Genomic DNA, 18,739 nt, shown 5'->3' with positions numbered 1-18,739 from the left:
CTTGAAGTAATGCTTATGTTACTTCCAAATCTTCCCATTAATAACTTTCTTTATACATGGATTAATTTATTCTGAAATAAAGTACCAGTAAATCTCATCTATCTCTGCTATAGTATTTGAACACTTCCTTACCAAACTGTTTCTGTTCCCCTCCTCTTCCCATTAGTCCCCCAAAATAAGTCCAGCATTCTTTCTCCCACAGAGGCAAACACAGTGTCTATTGGGCAAAAGAGCAAAGGCCTTTCCTTCAAAGTAAGATGGCCAACTGTTTGCCATTAATTTACAGGAGATGTAGTTGCAGCAAATTTTGCACATTTTTATTAGTCTGGCATCACTCTAGCACAGAGGAACTTGTAGCCCTCCAGATGTTTGGGCCTCCAACTCCCAAATCCAAGACAGCTTGTTCAATGGCAAGGAATTATGGGAGATGAAGTGGACCACAACGTTGATACCACCGCAAGTCTACCAGATTTCATGGAATGGATAATATTAAACAAAATAATTTGTAACTTATTTGTATCTGTCAGTGATTTTGTTTTTACAATGGCTGCCCACTCCACTTTTACTTCTTGTCCTCTGTCTAGCTGAATGTTTTTTAAGTAGATTCAGCCTTGGGAGGATTGTGAAACAGGGCTCTAGAAGCATAGCAATTCAGTGTTGGGTTGCAGCAACACCATCTGCAATAAGCATTGCAATAAAACTTAGTGAGAAAGAATGGTATGTCTGACCTATTGTTCCTTTTCATGTATGCACATTGTTACTTATGAATTAAAAGTTTATGGGAACATGGTGAACTTCTCTTCTTCTTCCTCCTCCTCTTCCTCTTCTCCTCCTCCTCCCTCCCCCTCTCTTCTTTCCCCCCATCTCCCTTTCCACTTCCTCCTCTTCCTTTTCTTGCTTGGGAATGTGAGGAGAGGAGGAGACCTCAGAAGCCCAAACCAATTTCCTCACTGCAGGGGCAGGGCTTTGGTGAGCCAGAAAGCAAAGCTTGAAGTAGCACAAGGGGCCTATGGGCTTTCCTCACTTTGGCAGGAGGAAGGGCCATTGTTCATTCTGGGTTCTCCTTTCTGGTGGCTTCTCTCTGTCTTCCCTCCATCGGTAATTCCCCAGTCCCCTGTCTGTCCCGACACCCCCCCCCCCCCCTCATCACACATACACACACACAATGAGGCTCTTATGTAGTCAATTAATGGTCCACTGGGGAGGAGGATTGGGTAATTCCGGGAATTAGAGGTTGTACCAATAATATTCATTCTGGGATGGCAGGAACACTTTCCTCCCATCCCTCTCTTAGGAGGAAAAAAAGAGATTAAGAGGAAGTTCTTCTAGATGTTATTAGGGAGCCAAGAAGAAGTAATTATTTTCTAGACAGCTTTGTTGTGTTGTTATTTTTTTTATAATTAAGTTAGTAAGGAACAGATAGATTATTGCACTGTAGGAGAAGGAAAGGGGCTACTGGAGCCAGATGGAAAAAGAATGCGAGTTCATATCAGTCCAATTCGCACATGGGGAGATAAATCCAATTGTTGTGGATTGGTCCTCCTGTTATCCCAGAATGAATACTCTTGGTTAGTACAGCTCCACATTTCATAGGATTTTCTTAGTCAAGGAATAATCAGAAATGGTTTTACCACTTCCTTGTTCTGAAATACAGCTTATAGTACCTGGCATTCCTTGGCAGGTTCCCAGCCAAGTACTAGCCAGAGTTAAGCCTGTTTGTCTTCCAAGATTAGATGGGATCTGGTGCCTTTAGAAAATTTAATCCCTTGTCTTTAATACATTTGTCTAGTTTACTTGTGCCATTATTACATCTGGCATAAAAGAGTTCCTGGTTTCACAATGTGCATGTGAGATGGTGCACAAGGGCTACTTGGGCAATGGGACCCTCAATCCAAGTACTCTACATGTGAAAACACAGTAATATTGCGATGATAAAGTTTTAAGCATTTTACTCTGTTCTAATGCAAGCTTCAGAAGGATGAATAAAAGGGAAAGTTGACATTGATGAACATGTTGACTGCTAGAATAGTGAACTTGAATGAAAAATAAAAATGATTGATGAAGATATTACTTTCTATATTAATATTTGATTTAAAAGATTGATGAATTCTCTAATGTCACAATGATTTTGACAGCGTGTTGTTAAAGCAAAAGAACAACAATAGACTGGTCTTTTGACAATTTAGAGATTCTCCATTAACATCCACATACTATGTAGCTGTGTAAATGTTATTCTTTTGCTTTAAGACTGAATATTCTGATTGATACAATGGATGTAAGAACCAGATAGGTGTAATATCTTAACATCAGTTATTTAACCTTATGATGTTTTATACTGAAAATAATTATCTTGTCACTTGGTGATAGCTTTGAAAAATCAGCATTATTGAATATTCAGTATAAGTGGGGGATTCAGTATTTTAGGGGATTATGATGAGAAAGAAGACAATTTTATTCATGATATCAATAATGCTTTGTTGTGGATAGCTCAGGGTTTTTAGTACTATCACATTGGCAGTTTAAACCCCCTTTTATTAGATGTTTCTTAGTTCGCTATCCAATGGTTGGTTCTCAGGCTGTAATGATAGAAATCTTCAGTTTATTCCACTGTTCATCAACATTTTCATGGACAGATGATCCTTAAGTGTTGCTTGGAGAAGAGCTTGTTTAGAGGGCTCTTGAAGGGCTTGGATGTAAATGTTATGCCTTAACTTGCTTTCTTGGAGTCTATGTTTTGAAGTGATCTTGATGGCCATTGTAGATAAAATTAATCAGTGGTCTGTCCAGCAGTCATCAGCGCTTCTCATGGTTCTTGTCAGAAGTACATCGCTAGCATGTATAATTAATTACACAGTCAAAGAGTTGCCAATGCTTTGACTGAGGTAGCTTCTATGATGTCATGAATTTATTTTTCTAGTTAAAGAGTGTGTTAGTGATGATAGGGTTGCAACCTTCACCTCACCTTCACAACCATTGTAACATGCACCACGTTGTCATCCTCCTGTTCTGCCATTGAGAGCTTCCTTGAATGGCTCTTTGTCTGGTTCCTTCCCTATAATCTTGCCAGCATGGGTGATCATGCTTGGAGTAAATGACTCTTGACAACTTCACTCTTAGTTTCACTGGAGCACACACATACACTCACCACAATAAGGTAGCAATCCTGCAAGTAGGGCCATGATGATCCCGGTTAGAAGTCCATTTTATTATCTGCAACTAAGGAAAACAGCTTTAAGAAATGTTTTTAGAAATTTTATGACAGAAGCAATTAGTTCATGCATTGTTATTGCAAGGAAGTGTTAATCTCTGCCAATATGTCACTGTATCTATTTGGAACTTCCCTTATGGTGTAGTGAACATAAGTACATTAAAGCAAAAAGCTATAGTTTTCTTTTAAAACACATAGAAACATTTCTTATTGCAAGATAAACAAAAAGGCTGACATTATTGAATAGGTTCTCTTAGAAAGTTTATCTTGCTCAGCTGCTAATATTAAACTTTTATCAGCATTTTTAACAATGATTTTTAAAAATAAGGACAATATTGTATAGTGGTATGTCTTTAAGACACTGCAAAACATTATTTTATACTGGAAGAGCTTGGCATGGATGTTGCTCCTAAAAAGTAGTCGTGATGATGATGATGATGATGGATTAAGCAACATATATGCTTGCTTAAATGTTTTACTTGCATTCATTTTTGTTCAGAACAGTTGGTTTTACTTAATTAAAATATTTACATATTTATAAATGTTGTACACCTTTCCATATGAAAATAACTTGATTGGTAGGTTTCTGTGAGTTTTCCGGGCTGAATGGCCATGTTCCAGAAGCATTCTCTCCTGACGTTTCGCCCATATCTATGGCAGGCAACCTCTGAAGATGCTTGCCATAGATGTGGGTGAAACGTCAGGAGAGAATGCTTCTGGAACATGGCTGTACAGCCCAGAAAACCCATAGAAACCCAGTGATTCCGACCATGAAAGCCTTCAACAACTCGATCAGTGATTAAAAAAAAATCAATGTTAGATATACTGGGACAATGCATTGCCTAGATATCAGAATGTGTCATTATGTTCATGAACAGTCAATATTAATTCTTGTAGAATTTGCATCAAACAGTAAATATATCTGACTGTTTTACAGTTACATCGTCTTCAGCAGTCTCTACCCATAGTGTTGCATCAGTTATTGTAGCTGTAATAGAAGGACGAGGCCTTGCTAGAGGTGAAGTGGGAATGGCAAGTATTGACTTAAAAAATCCTGAAGTTGTGCTGTCTCAGTTTGCAGACAATACAACCTATGCCAAGGTAAATTAGACGGTTTTTCTTTCTTTCTTTATTCCTTCTTTAAAGTCCTTTTAAAATAAAGAAAATGCGTGCCTTGAAGTCCCCATGAACTTCTGGTAACCCAAGGATTTTCATAGGGTTCCCTTTCACAGAAGAAAAAAGGAAGTGTATATACACAAAATTGTAGCCTTAATTCCAGTAGATTGCATTAGTATTTTATGGTTGCCTGTTTTTCAGTATCACAAAAGTGTTTTAGGATTTCCAGTTGTTAGCTCATTTGGGAAAGAGGGGGATCATAGTGGGAGGAGGAGAGCAAGTGTGGTGTAGTTGTTTGAGCCTTCTCAACCCGAAAACCCAATGGGTGACCTTGGGCAGGCATGTAGCCGGGGGGGGGGAGGCGGCTTGGGGGGCTTCACCCCCCCTGAAATTCTCATGGTGGTCCGCGGGAAGGCCTTACTGGTACATTATTTAAACTGTTATGTTTATTCATATCATGATCTGATCACCATGCTCAATATATCTCATATGCATGGGTGTATTGGGGTAACGATACAAAAGGTTTGCTAGGGTAGACCCTCTTTCACTCAGACTCAGCCCCCCCCCCGAACCAAACTCAGCCCCCCCCCCCCCCCCCCCGGAAACAAAATCCTGGCTACGGGCCTGGGCCCAGAAAACCCTGTGATAATATCTCTCTTTGAGTCACTGTAACCCAGAAACAAATTGAGGGCTCATAACCATAAACCAAGGCAAGGAAGTGCATTAGAAAGCAAATCAGTCATGTCCCCAGAATCTTAGGGCAGTCAATTTGGAACTCTTCCACACTCATCAACCGGCATGCTTCAGAAATATAAAAATAGGAAGAGAAAACTACATCCCATTTTTCTCATATTTATCTATTTGTTCATGGATATCCTTTTCTAATGAATAGAAGGATTTCTCTGGATTGATAAGAGTTAAAGATGTACTTACGGGATTTTTCTTCTTGTGATACCCATATAGTATTCTTCATTCTCTTGTGTTTTTTTTTAAACATTTCTGGTATTTACCACAGTTTTTTTATTCCCACTACAGATTGTAGTTTTCCTTTTCCCTGGGGTTTCTAATGCACAGTGAAGTGAATGTCTGAGTTTTGTGTCAATTTACTGTTTTTATCCAACTGTATTTTTGGGTGGTTTCACTAATGACAATAGGGCATGTGACTTTTCCTGTGGATTTTCTACTGGCTTCTCTTCTCTTCTTACATTTTTGGTTATCAGATGGATTTTTTTCCTCTTCTTTTTAGAGTTATAGCATTGTGACTATATAATTCAAAAAACAGATTGAGATACTGGATTGTGGGTACTCAGGGAGGAGCATGCAAGGAGAAGATGTTACGTCCAGGGTGGGGGTGAGTGGGAAGTCATACCTAAAACACAGCTAAATCATACTTCAAGGGAGATAAAAACTTAATTCAAAAGAGAAATGCAGCTTGAAATAGTGCTATGGCCAGTAACAAACCGGAGCATAAATCCAGTATATTTTGGATGTAACTAGATGTGGGAGAAGAAACAGCCATTACAAGGTATACAATACTACAAAATAATGCTCTGACATCTCATCTTGGGAGAAAGACAGAATCTAATATCAATAAATAAATAAAGACAATTTCCAGAACTACCAGATAGTCACAAGAAGCCCAAAGTAGCATATATGGTACTTGTTTTCTCTTCATTATTATCCCAATAACAAGTCTGTGAGGTAGGCTAGGCTGAAAGAGAGGCTGGTGTTTATATAGTCTGGTGCATCATGGTGCAGACTGGTGGTGCACCAGGCCGAATCCTCCGTAACGCTGTGATGGTGTCTATCTGTGTCATCCCCTTGTTAACACAGAGCTTTATGGTTAGTGAGGAGTGGTGGCAGCAATACAAGGACATTCATCCTTTTCTCTGTGCTGCTCAGGGCAGGGATAATAATAGCAGCAGTTGGTATGTGGACAACCAATCAGGCCAAAATCTGTTGATACTCTGGAGTTGCATGCAAATTCCAGTGTTTTCCCCAACTTTGTTTCATTCCAAGAAAAGTTGGATTAAGATCTAAACACTTTGAATACTTCCCAGAAGTTCCTATGTATCGTGACAATAGCCAACTCTGAATATGGGGCAAGTGTGAGGTGGTTGGTTTTTTTTGGGGGGGGGGGGGAGGAAATAGATATGGCAGTTGCAGTCAATCTGAATGGCTAAGTGCTAAGAGCTTGCAATTCTGCACAGGCTGTTGAGAAAAGCGAGGAATCAATGGGAAGGACATGGCAGCTGCCTGCTGTGTCACACCACACATCTACATAGGGGCTGTGCAAGTATGTCTGGATCATATATTGCTCCCTTGCGCCAGTTATCAGACTGTTAAACCCTTAGAGGCAGAGATGTCTGGTTATTACACTCTGACGAGAAAGGCATATTGATAGCATTACATAAATTGATCTTAATGATGACAATGACAACTTGATAGTTTTAAAACTATCAAATACAGGTCTTTACTAATCATGTTTCTTTTTTCCTAGGTTATCACCAAACTCAGAATTTTAACACCTTTAGAAATAATAATGTCAAATACTGCATGTGATACAGGAAATGCAACAAAATTGTTCAGCTTGATAACAGAAAATTTCAAGGTAAACATTTTTAAATGCACATGTGTATTTTGTCAAGCATTCTTATTGTAATCAAAACCCAGTTCCTCCAAGAAGGATGCCTTATGAATATTTTGTGGGCTGTTCTGCAAATTTTTGAAACAAAAAGGGATACATTTGTCAGAGAGTTATGCAGAGGAAACTTCATATATCTAAAGCAGGGTTCCTACATTGTTTCCTCAGTGGAGTTTAGCAGCAGTTTCTAGTTCTTCTGCATGGATCTGGACATGGTGAAATGTTAAAAATAACTTTGGTGAACCCATTATACATATGTACCTCTAAAATCCATTTCAAAATATAAATGTTCACACTTGATTTCTACTAGAATTTCAGCTTTAATTCACTGGTGGTTGGGAGTGGGGGTGGGGATAGTCCATTGTAATAATTATAAAACAATGGAAAAACACAATACTGCTTTTGGGTTTTTTCCTCCCCAGAATGTGACGTTTACTACAGTTCAAAGAAAATATTTCAACGAATCCAAAGGCTTGGAATATATTGAACAATTATGTATACCTGAATATTGCACTGTTCTAATGGAAGTTCAGTCCAAGTATGTATGTAATAGAAATTCCAGTGTGCTGTTGGCATGCCATATTGTTAATTGTTTCACAGCAGTTGAATTTTACTTAGTTTTTTTTTGTTTATGCATAATTTGTCAGATGTAAGTATTTTAAAATGCAATTATATTAATACAAGGAGAGGCAAGCAATATATTTATTATTGTTATTGTTATTGTTACTATACATATTGGTTTACATTTAATACTTAAGTACATAAATATATTAACACTTTAGCTAATAGATACTGATTTTGGACCAGTATGTTGGGTAATTATGTATTTTTAGCTTGAATCCAAGGAAGAACAGGGAATTGTTTTTATGGTTTTCCACTTTAGCTCCCTCAGTACAGCCCTCTATGGAGCATTTTCCTGTTCCTGTCACTATTTTTCTACAGGACCTAATGGATCCCATCCTATGATGCTGCTATTGCTTAGTGGCCAATTCATGTGATTGCATAGGAAAACAGTGGTCTTTGAATGGGTTCTGACTATTCCTTTGAATGGCAGAAGCATATCACAAGCATAATCTGTTGCGTGTGATGGTATCAGAATTGTAGATTTTTCATCCAGCGTTACTTTATGAGTTTGATCTGTTGCCTGTGGGGAGTGATCAATTCTCTCACAGACATCTGCCATTTCAAGTGTCATTGTATCATTATGCTATGTTTGGGTGTGTGTGTGTGCTTAAACAATGGAATGGGACACCCCGCCTGTGCCAAATGTGATGATCTCAGGCCTGCATTAGTTTCTAAAAGATACGGGTAGGAAAAAACTCTTTGTGATGGGTTGAGTATAATTCCTGTGTTTTTTAGGGCAGTTTGCCTGCTATATTTATTTATTTACTTACTTATTTACTTCATTTATATCCCGCCCTTCTCTACCCTGAAGGGGACTCAAAGTGGCATCACAAATTAGGGAGCAATTCGATGCCAAAACGTAAACATACAATACAATAAACATTTGCATTAAGACCAAACATAAAAGCAATGCAATTTAAAACCAGTTATTAAAATCACACCATCCAAAATCATAATCTGAAGCCATTCTATTGATCTGTTCACTATTCCTTATTCTCTTGTTATAATAATAATAATAATAAACCTTTATTTGTACCCCACAACCACCTCCCGAAGGACTCGGTGCGGCTTACAAGAGGCCGAGCCCAAATACAATAATAAAAACAACAGCAACAACAAACAAACAATAACTAAAAAACAAAGCAATAACATTAACCACACACAATGACTCAATTAAAATTAGTGGCAGGACCAAATGTAATAATTAAAATTAAAAAGTGCTGGGCATGACCAGGTGGAGTGTTTGGAGGGGGATGGGCGTGCAGATATCTTGGTTTTCTGATAAAGTGCCAATGCTAGGACATAATGCTAGGAGTTTCCTTATTCTGGGAAGGCACACTGGAACAACCACGTTTTCAAGCTCCTCCTGAAGATTGCACTAAAAACTTTTTATTCAAAAGCTTGGTGACATAATCACATTTTCTACTTTCTTCCTGAAGGTCAGGAGGGAGGGGGCTGCTCTAATTTCAATAGGGAGGGAGTTCCATAGCCGAGGGGCCACCACTGAAAAGACCCTGTCTCTCTTCCCCACCAGTTGCGCTTGTGAAGGTGGTGGGACTGAGAGTAGGATCTCTCCAGAAGATCTTACTCTCCAAGGTGGATAGAGAAAGATATGTTTGGACTGGTTAGCTGGGCCGGAACCATTTAGGGCTTTATAGGCTAAAGCCAGCACTTTGAATTGTGCTCGGTAGCAAACTGGCAGCCAGTGGAGCTGACGTAATAGGGGGCGCTGTGTGCTTCCTGTACGCTGCCCCAGTGAGAAATTTGGCTGTCATTCGTTGGACCACTTGAAGCTTCTGAACAGTCTTCAGAGGTCACCCCATGTAGAGCACATTGCAGTAATCTATCCTTGATGTAACAAGAATGTGGACCACCGTGGCTGACTTCCCAAGTCTGACTTCCCAAGATACGGCAAAACTGGCACACAAGTTTTAATTGTGCAAAAGCTCCCCTTACCACCGCCGAGACCTGAGGTTCCAGGCTTAACTATGAATCCGGGATGAATCCCAAGCTGCGAACCTGTATCTTCTGATGGATCATAACCATATCCAACACAGGCTATAACACTATATCCTGTTTGACCTTTCAACTGACCAGGAGTACATCAATCTTGTCTGGATTCAATTTCAATTTGTTCACCCTCATTCAGACCGTCACAGCTACCAAGCACCAGTTCAGGACCTGAACAGCCTCCTTAGTAGCAGTTAAATAAGGGGAGTTCGACGTCATCTGCGTATAGATGACATCAAACTCCAAAACTCCAGATGATCTCTCCCAACAGTTTCATTTAGATGTTAAACAACATGGGGACAGTATTGAGACCTGCAGGACCCCACAAGACAAAGCAGGTGTCCCCCAACAACACCTGCTGGGTACAGTCCCCCAGGAAGGATCAAACCCACTGCACGACAGTGGCCCCAAGCCCTATTTCCGTGAGGTGTCCCAGAAGGATACCGTGGCCAACAGTATCGAAGGTCGCTGAGAGGTCCAGGAGAACCAACAGGGACACAACCCCTCTGGCCAGTTCCCGGTGTAGATCATCCACTAAGGTGACCAAGGGTGTTTCAGTTCCATGCCCTAGCCTAAAGCCAGTCTTTGCCAGGTCCAGATAATCAGTTTATTCTAATAACCCCTGAAGTTGCAAGTCCACCACACATTCCAGGATTTTTCCCAAAAAGGGGAGATTGGACACAGGCCGAAAGTTGTTCAATTGAATGGGGTGCATACTCTTTAATACACACACCACCTCTTGAATGTGATGATGTCCTACAAAGCTGTTCATGACATTTGAAGATTGTGTGGATAACTATGGAAGGAGTCACAGATTCCTATTGCAAATGTGGGCAGGGATAAATCAACAGGAATAAGCCTGTCATGCACAAAGCTTTTCTCTTTGCTCCAAGACCAGGGGTGCATCTACTTAGGTCATATACCCCAAAGTGGGCAAGAATTTGTTCTGTGGCATTACAGTCACATGGGACCATCTTGCCCCCAACATGGGGTGCAAGTGCTTAACGTTGGGCCAGTTCTGATTCAGAAGCTATCAGTTCCATCACATTGTTCCTGCACTTTGAGGTTCAGCAAACAGAGGATGGGACATGTTTGTATTTTTCTCTCTCAATATAGTGGTGGCCACAGAGCACTAGAGAGCTCCTGAGTATTACTTGGTACAAAGATGCCCATGTGACTAAGAGGAGGGGTGGAGGAAGGAGGGGCAACCCCCCTCCTCTCTCTGAGCCTCATGGGTGTCCTTGCTTACATTGGCAAAGGTGTCAAATGATGACTAGAAGCTCTCTGGAGCTCCATGGCTACCACTAAGGGTGACTGTCCAGTGGAGTCAAACCAGATGTGGCCCAACCAAACGGTAAGGATGCTGCTTCTCCACTGATGAGGTTTGGGAGCACATTGATTTAAACACCATGGCAGAAACCAATGGTTGAACCACCATGGTTCAAAACAGCAGTGTTTCAGGCTAGCCCCAGATTTTGTGGCTGATGTAGATGTACTTCAGGTTTAGATCCTATATAGTGTTTGCTTCCAGTGTAAGTATTTTTCTAACAAGTTTTCATTTACCAGTGCAATTTCCTTTGCAGTTTTCCCTTACATCTCCACAATCAGATAATTATAAAGCAGCAACAATTCCTTATACTGGAATTTTGAATACGCCAATTTGGAATTAAGTTTTGTTAGCTCAGTAAAACCTACTTTGGAATAATTACAGTTACATGTAGATGAATTTGAGAGATGTCCAGGTAAATGCATTTGGGATCAAGGAGTTAAGCTGCTATAGTAGGACTAGGAGATAGTACTCCTTGTAATTTAACACTGAGTAATTCTTTCATTTTAGTGTCTTGATAATTCCAAAACAGATTTCATGTTGCTATTTGATATGTGGCATTTGGCATTTTTTTCCCAAAAAGGGGGTGTATGCAAAACTTTAATTTCTGTTGAAAGGAGGGGGACACAAGATCATACATCTCTATTAGTTGTACTTTTTTTTTAAAAAAGCTTCATTTTTATTCATATCCAAAAACTTCAGTAGTTTTTACTAACCAGTTCACTGTGTTTAACCTACAACTAGGTACTGCATTCTGCTTTCCAGTCTACACATTCAGGACTAATATAATGGTTTGAATTGTGCTATGATTTCAGCTGTTGGACACAAAAAGGCATTGGTGTTTGTAAAGTGATTCCTGAGAGACATGGGGCTCTAGAAAGCATGGATGTCCTTTTGTTTCAGTTCTCTGCTACTTTCTTTTATATCTGTTTTTTTTTATCTTGCCTTCATGTCTGTAGAGATTATTTTTCTCTTCCCTAGCTGTTTGTGTCTGGGAAGGCATGTTTATGAGGATCTAGATAAACTCATAATTGGTGGTGGTAGCCAACACCCACAAATGGTAGTCATCTTTTAAGAGCCCTTTAACAAAATTTAGATCAACTTCTTTTGCCTGTCTCCTAGCCCAAGTTTTTCTAAAACGGTCAATTTGCTTCCTTTTTATTAATTTTACAAAAGCATCCTGTGTAATTTCTTCAGTATCTACCACAAACTTGGGTTGTAGTAGCTGTGCTGTACTCTGCTTGTTGTTGTTGTTGTTGTTGTTGTTGTTGTTGTTGTTGTTGGCCTTCAAGTTGTTTCTGACTTATGGGAACCCTATCACAGGGTTTTCTTGGAAAGATTTATTCAGAAGAGCTTCACCTTTGATATTTTTCTGAGAGAATGTGACTCACCCATTGGTTTTTCATGGTTAAGCGGGGATTTGAACCTTGTTCTTTAGAATCAATGCTCAAACCACTTTAGTACACTGGCTCTCTTGATTGATATAAATATCAAATATTCCTATACTATCTGGCACAGATATTTTGAATCAATGACATTTACATAAGTGTTAGCTCATCATTCACCATTGATTCAGTAAGTCTACTCAAGCTGGGACTATCAATAGGATTTAATGTTGTTGTTGGTTTTATTTATTGACTACACAGGCTATGTTTAGACTAAGTTTGCTTTTCTAAATCTTTCACTTTTTTTGTTCATTCTGCTTTGGAGCCTTAATTCTATTTTTTTAAAGTTTATTCTCATGCCATCTTCCTTCCTAAAATTTTAGGGCTTAATTTCAGGCTCACAACCAATATATTGAAGTAAAGCTGAGTATTAATGACTCACTGAGGATGAACTAACAACCACCATGCCAGACTACACAGAAAAGCCATTGAAATCCACAGGCATGTGGACAATTTCAACAGAAAGGGGGAAACCATAAAAATGAACAAAATATTTCTACCAGTATTAAAAAGCTCTAAAATTAGGACAGTAAATAAAGAACAATACTCTGAAAATGGGAATTCTAGACATGAAACAATCAGGGGCAGCTAACACCTCCCAACAAAGGATTCTCCCAGGCAGGAATCAGCCAGGCCTTAAAGCTGCTTTGCAATGATTAATTAGAACATTCACAGTTGCCTCCAATAGATAAGAGTTCTTTCTCCCACTCTGGACCTTCCACATATATATATATATATAAACCTCCATTGCTTAGTTTCCAAAATACCTCACAACTTATGAGGATGCCTGCCATAGATGTTGGCGAAATGTCAGGAGAGAATGCTTATGGAACACGACCGTACAGCTCGGAAGACTCACAGCAACCCACTGAAGATGAACTAGCTGGCTGAAAGTGAATTTGAAATTTGTTTTATAGTTTATCAAAATATTTACACTCAATCCTATACTGGTACATTCAGAGTGGCTTACAGATAATATTGAAACAGTTGAAAACCAGTAAGCTAATTTAAATAAGACTAGCCGTTCCCTGCCACACATTGCTGTGGCCCAGTCTGTGTATATGTGTTTTGTGTTTGTATATATGCATATATGTGTGTGTATATGTGTGTTTGTGTTTATATGCGGTTTTGCGCATGCGTAGTAATGTATTTTTTGGTATTTGGCTTTTAAAGTCCCTTCCGCTGTGTTTTTCGGTGTTTTTTGAGTGATGATCACTTGTTGTCCTGATAGGTGGATCGTGTCCAAATTTGGTGTCAATTCACCCAGTGGTTTTTGAGTTATGTTAATCCCACAAATGAACATTACATTTTTATTTATACAGATAAAAGCAATAAATAAGATGGCTGGATGGCCACCTGTCGGGGGTGCTTTGAATGCGATTTTCCTGCTTCTTGGCAGGGGGTTGGCCTGGATGACCCACAAGGTCTCTTTCAACTTTATGTTTCTAATAAAATGAGTTAGAAACAGATTGATTTTTTAAAGTTTTAAAAACTATATATAATTGTCTTCAGGGGATAGATGGCTTTAGCAAACAACTCACTTTTAAATTGGAGCATAAATGACATCGGTGTTGGTCCAATGAAGTCTTCAGGGGGGAGAACATTCCACAATTGGGGTACCACAGTTAAAGTCTCTTTCCTATATCCTGACACAGTGTATTGACCTCACTGGTGAGACACAAAGAACCCTCCCCCTCATAGATCTTAAGCCTCAGGGGAGAGGGACTTCTTCAAGTATTGCGCTACCCTGCCATTTAAGACTTTAAATGTCATTACATTAATATTCATTACAAGAATCTTGACTTCAGACCTCAAACATATTGGCAGCCAGTACCATTATTTTAAGACTGGCATTTTATCCTTTCTATATATTTCTGCCAACATTTGAGCTGCTGCATCTTGCACTAGCTTCCGTTTCCAAGTCTTTTTTCAAGTGCAGCCTGACATAGAAATAATCTAACTAGGAAGTGACCAGAGCATGAACTACTGTTGTTAGATTATCTCTGTCCAGGAAAGGCAGCAGCTAGGACACTAGTTGAAGCTGGCGCCAAACACTCTGAGCCACAGAGCCCATTGATTAGGAATGGACCTAAGAGCACTCGCAAGCTACTACCTGCTCCTTTTGGAGCGGGGTACAACCCCGTTCAACCCATTCTTGGACCTGAGAACCACCAATCCATGAAGCCTCAGTCATGCTGGAACTCAGCTTTAGTTTATTGATCCCCATCCAGTCCATTAAAACATCCGGACAGTTATCTAGCAACTGCACAGTCTCAGCTGAGTTTAATAAGAAACTGAGTTTAATAAGTCTGAGTCCAATGTTATGCATAATATGGTATATATGAGTTGGAAATGTTTACATGTTCTCTGTATCATGACAAAAGCTTATTTGCATACTGTCTAAGTTGTGTTTCCCAAAGCTCACCTCAGAGGCTAATACTATTTATTTTCTTTATCACGTCCTCATCAGGGACAGATGGTTCTTGAATATAATCAGATGCACCCACTGGGAGATTTTATGTCATTCCTGTAGAACAGACAAACTTGATAACTTTATCTGCCAGAAAATTATTTCAGATGGTGTACCACCTGCAATTTGCCTTCCTCTTTCTGCTGTACATAATAATTGATTAAATAGTAAATCAAACCAAGGTTCATCTTGTTCAGCATTCTCCTTCCGAACAGTAGTCCACCAGATGCCTCTAAAAAGCTCACAAACTGAGCAGCCTGTCTACCCCACAATCTGATAATTTATATTTTACCTGACAGATAAATAGGAATAAATACAACATTGCAAAACACAGGACACGCAACTCCCATTTCCTTCTCATCATTAACAACAGTAACTACTGCTTCTCCACTTTCCCTTATCATCATCATGTTATTAACATATTTTAAATAATTATATACGCCTCTTCCACTCTTGGTTAAGTTTGCTCACACTCTGAATTTAAAGTAAAACTATATGTAAAACACAGCTTGTTTTTAAAATAAACATCATAATAGTAGTCACATACCACTTCCAAAGGTTTCAGAAGTTTATTGTTGCCACTTTGAATCCATAAAAAATTGTAAATAGCATAGTGATTTGGTTTCCAGAAGCCATTGATTTGGATGCCAATGAATGGAACTTAAGGAATTTGGGGCTTCTGGGAGGAATCATAGTTCAATAATATGAATCTGCCTAGGTCCTGAAATGCTCAAGAGAGGCCCTTCTCTTAGTCCTACCACCATTGCAAGCCTGTTTGGAAGGAAAATAAGAAAGGAATACCTCTGAACTCTGGAACACTCATCTGGTGTCAGGCTAAAACCCTTTTATACTGACAGGCTTTAAGAGCATGTTCTTAATCAAATAGCAAAAAACAAAAAAACAAAAAAAACAAAACAGGTTAGGCTATTTACTTCTTTCCTGCCTGTAGAATGCTTCTTGTATTGAAACACATAAAGGCATCTTATGGTATAACCATGGCTTGTTTCTATTCCATTGTCTTAATAAGGCACATCTCACAAAACTTTATATCATAAATATATGTGTCATCCAAACCATAGGTCGTGTCCTTCAAATTCAGTAATCTTTTATTTGCCAACACAATCTAATATTTCAACCAAGCCAGGCACATGCTTGAAAATACAATTTAAAATCTGTTCTCCTCTGTTTTGCTTCTTACAAAACTTCGTATTCTCAGTTTGTTCCCTTGCCATGTATATTTCAACAGACCTCTTTACTTTTTGCTCTTTATTAAAGGTGCTTTTGAAAAAGTCCTTTAAAAAGTAGTCCTTTTCAAGCCAGTTTACTCCCAGGTTCTTGAGCATACAGAAAGAAGGTTTGCCAAAAGTATGGGTCTTATCATTGTGATCAGAAAGCTTTTCTTAGTTCCATTTTATAAATAAATAGGTTTTGTGGTTCTTTTTGCCCATTTTCAGGCTGTGCATTTGCACTGGTAATTTTAATCTCTCTTGTCTTCATCAGAAATCACTTCATCATTAACATGTTGATTTGATGGCCAGATGGGGGCCTTACGGATCCTCATAGGCAATCCCCTGAACTGTCTTTAATCCAGAGAGCACATTTTCACCACTCTAAACATGTCTGGCCAGTTATCACCACAAGTAGTATCTCCCCTGCAACAGATCACTTACTGAAGATGATTGAACTGCGATTCCTCAGAAAAGTCCCAAATTCTTTACATGCCCAGAAACAAACTGGCAGCCAGTGGTGTTGTAGCAACAAGGAATTTGTATGCTCCTGTAGTCAGCCCAGGTAACAATCTGGCTTCAGCTCTTTGGACCAGATGATGTTTTTGAGCGTTCTTAAAGAGGCAGCCCCAAATGGACTGCATTAGAGTAATCCAGATGGGATGTAACCAAGGCACATACCACCATGGCCATATCTGGTGTCTCCAGGAATGAGCTGTGTGTATAGAAGAGGAAAAATAAAAGTGAATGAGGACTGGCTGCTAAAATTGCTGGATTGGGCCAAAATGTTCAAATTAACAGAATTGATTAAAGAAAAACAACTGGTGGCATTTCTAAAAGACAAGGAACATTTACTTGTCTTTTTGAAGAGAAAAAAATAATATGTTAACTATGAACTTTGGTAATTAATAGATTTGGTAAAGCTAAAGAAGTAAATGAATAGTAAGTATGATCGGTGAAGCTACTTTATACCATTCTGTGTTAGGAAGGTTGGAAGTCATATATAAATTCTTTTCTCACTGCTCTTTGTTTTTACCTTTTCTCTACTATTATGTTCATTTTCTATTTGTATATTTTTGTTCTTATTGTATTGGAAAATGTTTAATTTAAAAACATATTAAGAATTCCAGAAACAAGGTACTATTATAGAGAAAGCTCTTTTAGATACAGAAAACTAGGAATGAATTGTGAAACTGCTTATTAACCTCACAGATTCACATGGCAACTATCATTTCTTTATATCTTCCTTTAACTTCCTATTCTTCAGAAAGTGACACAGGAACATTTGCCTTGCAAGTGTCAAAACTGTATTTAGGGTAGTCTAAAGTTCCGTGCTAATTTATCTCAGCTACCCACAAACACTTTCAGGCCAAAAGTATACTGCTTAATTTTAAATATTTTTGTTTATTTGGCTCAATTCTTTTCTAGGTATTACTGTCTGGCAGCGGTTGCAGCTGTGCTGAAATACGTTGAGTTCATTCAAAATTCAGTGTATGCACCTAAGTCTCTTAAGATTCGTTTCCATGGAAGTGAGCAAACAGCAATGATTGATTCAACATCAGCCCTAAATCTTGAATTAATAACCAACAACAGGGATCCTAGGTAAGATTTTTTTTGTTTCTTATTTCTAACCTGTGGAGAAGAGAGAGAGAGGAATTAAATATTTGTAGTTAATATATTGTTAAATATAAATTTATATCTGGGAAAGCACAGAAGTTTGTTTTTCAAGTGAAAATATATTTTAAGTCATTAGGATTTTACAAGGAAGCTTGGTACACGGACAGTCAGGGTTAGAGGTTTCATTTTCATTTCATCCTCTTCCTGGAACTGGAAGTAATGTTCCAGTGACAGTCAATTTTTTGATGGGGGCAAAACAATGTTAAGTTTCACCCCTAGAGTTATTTTACAGGTCCCAAAATTGTTCTAGTGGGTAAATTAGGAGGATTGTCAGGGTCTGGAAGGGATCCCAAGAATGAGACTGACCCACAGGGCCAGCGAGCCACAAAATTTCCATCTTGACACAGCTTTTTGGTTTAGTGCCCATTATGAGGTCATTCTTCTTTTTAAAAAATTTAGGAGAAAATACAAGCATGTCTAGTTTTTCAATACTGGAAAGAGTATCAGTTTGATTACTTTTGTCTCCTACTTTCTTTTTCTGATTTATTACCGATTTACTAGTGAGTAAGTCCCACTAAATTTAGTGGGACATAGATGAGATTTGCATGGGATTGCCCAGTTAACCTCTGGCTTCTGAGCCTCCTTCTTGGAATGCTTTGTAAACCTTTGGGTCCATTTTCGAATTGCTACAGCTAATTCTCCATGTTAAATCTCTCTTCCTACCCCCACTGCAGACATAAATGGTAAATGTGGCAGCAGATTCATTATATTTCTAATGTAAATTCTTGTGAAACCATTTTTTCTTCACCTGGTAAAGCAAACTATTCTGCCATACTTCCAGTTCTTGATAATATCTATGCAAATGATTATCTAATTTTGTCTCATTTGTTCATATGTTCTAACCACAATAGTTTCACTTGAAACAGTCTAAGTAAATTATTTCCTTTTCACTGATAAACCATGTTTATTATGTGAACAAAGTTTTTGATGTATTTACAATTGCATACTAATTGGCAAAATTCACAGTTTGGATCTTTAACAGCACATCTATA

General features: G+C 38.7%; 1 protein-coding gene across 1 annotated transcript in view; it reads left to right on the top strand.

Annotated features, from left to right (window-relative positions):
* Positions 1 to 18,739, top strand: part of MSH4 (mutS homolog 4) — a 48,508-nt gene that overhangs the window by 4,967 nt on the left and 24,802 nt on the right. Inside the window, exons 3-6 of the mRNA XM_067467817.1 lie at positions 4,146 to 4,309; positions 6,825 to 6,935; positions 7,391 to 7,506; positions 17,499 to 17,672. Of these exons, the coding sequence (XP_067323918.1) occupies positions 4,146 to 4,309; positions 6,825 to 6,935; positions 7,391 to 7,506; positions 17,499 to 17,672 (565 nt within the window). The remainder of the gene's footprint in view (positions 1 to 4,145; positions 4,310 to 6,824; positions 6,936 to 7,390; positions 7,507 to 17,498; positions 17,673 to 18,739) is intronic.

The sequence above is a fragment of the Anolis sagrei genome, chromosome 4, assembly GCF_037176765.1.
Source record: "Anolis sagrei isolate rAnoSag1 chromosome 4, rAnoSag1.mat, whole genome shotgun sequence".
In the NCBI taxonomy this organism is placed as follows: Eukaryota; Metazoa; Chordata; class Lepidosauria; order Squamata; family Dactyloidae; genus Anolis; species Anolis sagrei.
This window is presented reverse-complemented; position numbering and strand designations above follow the sequence as displayed.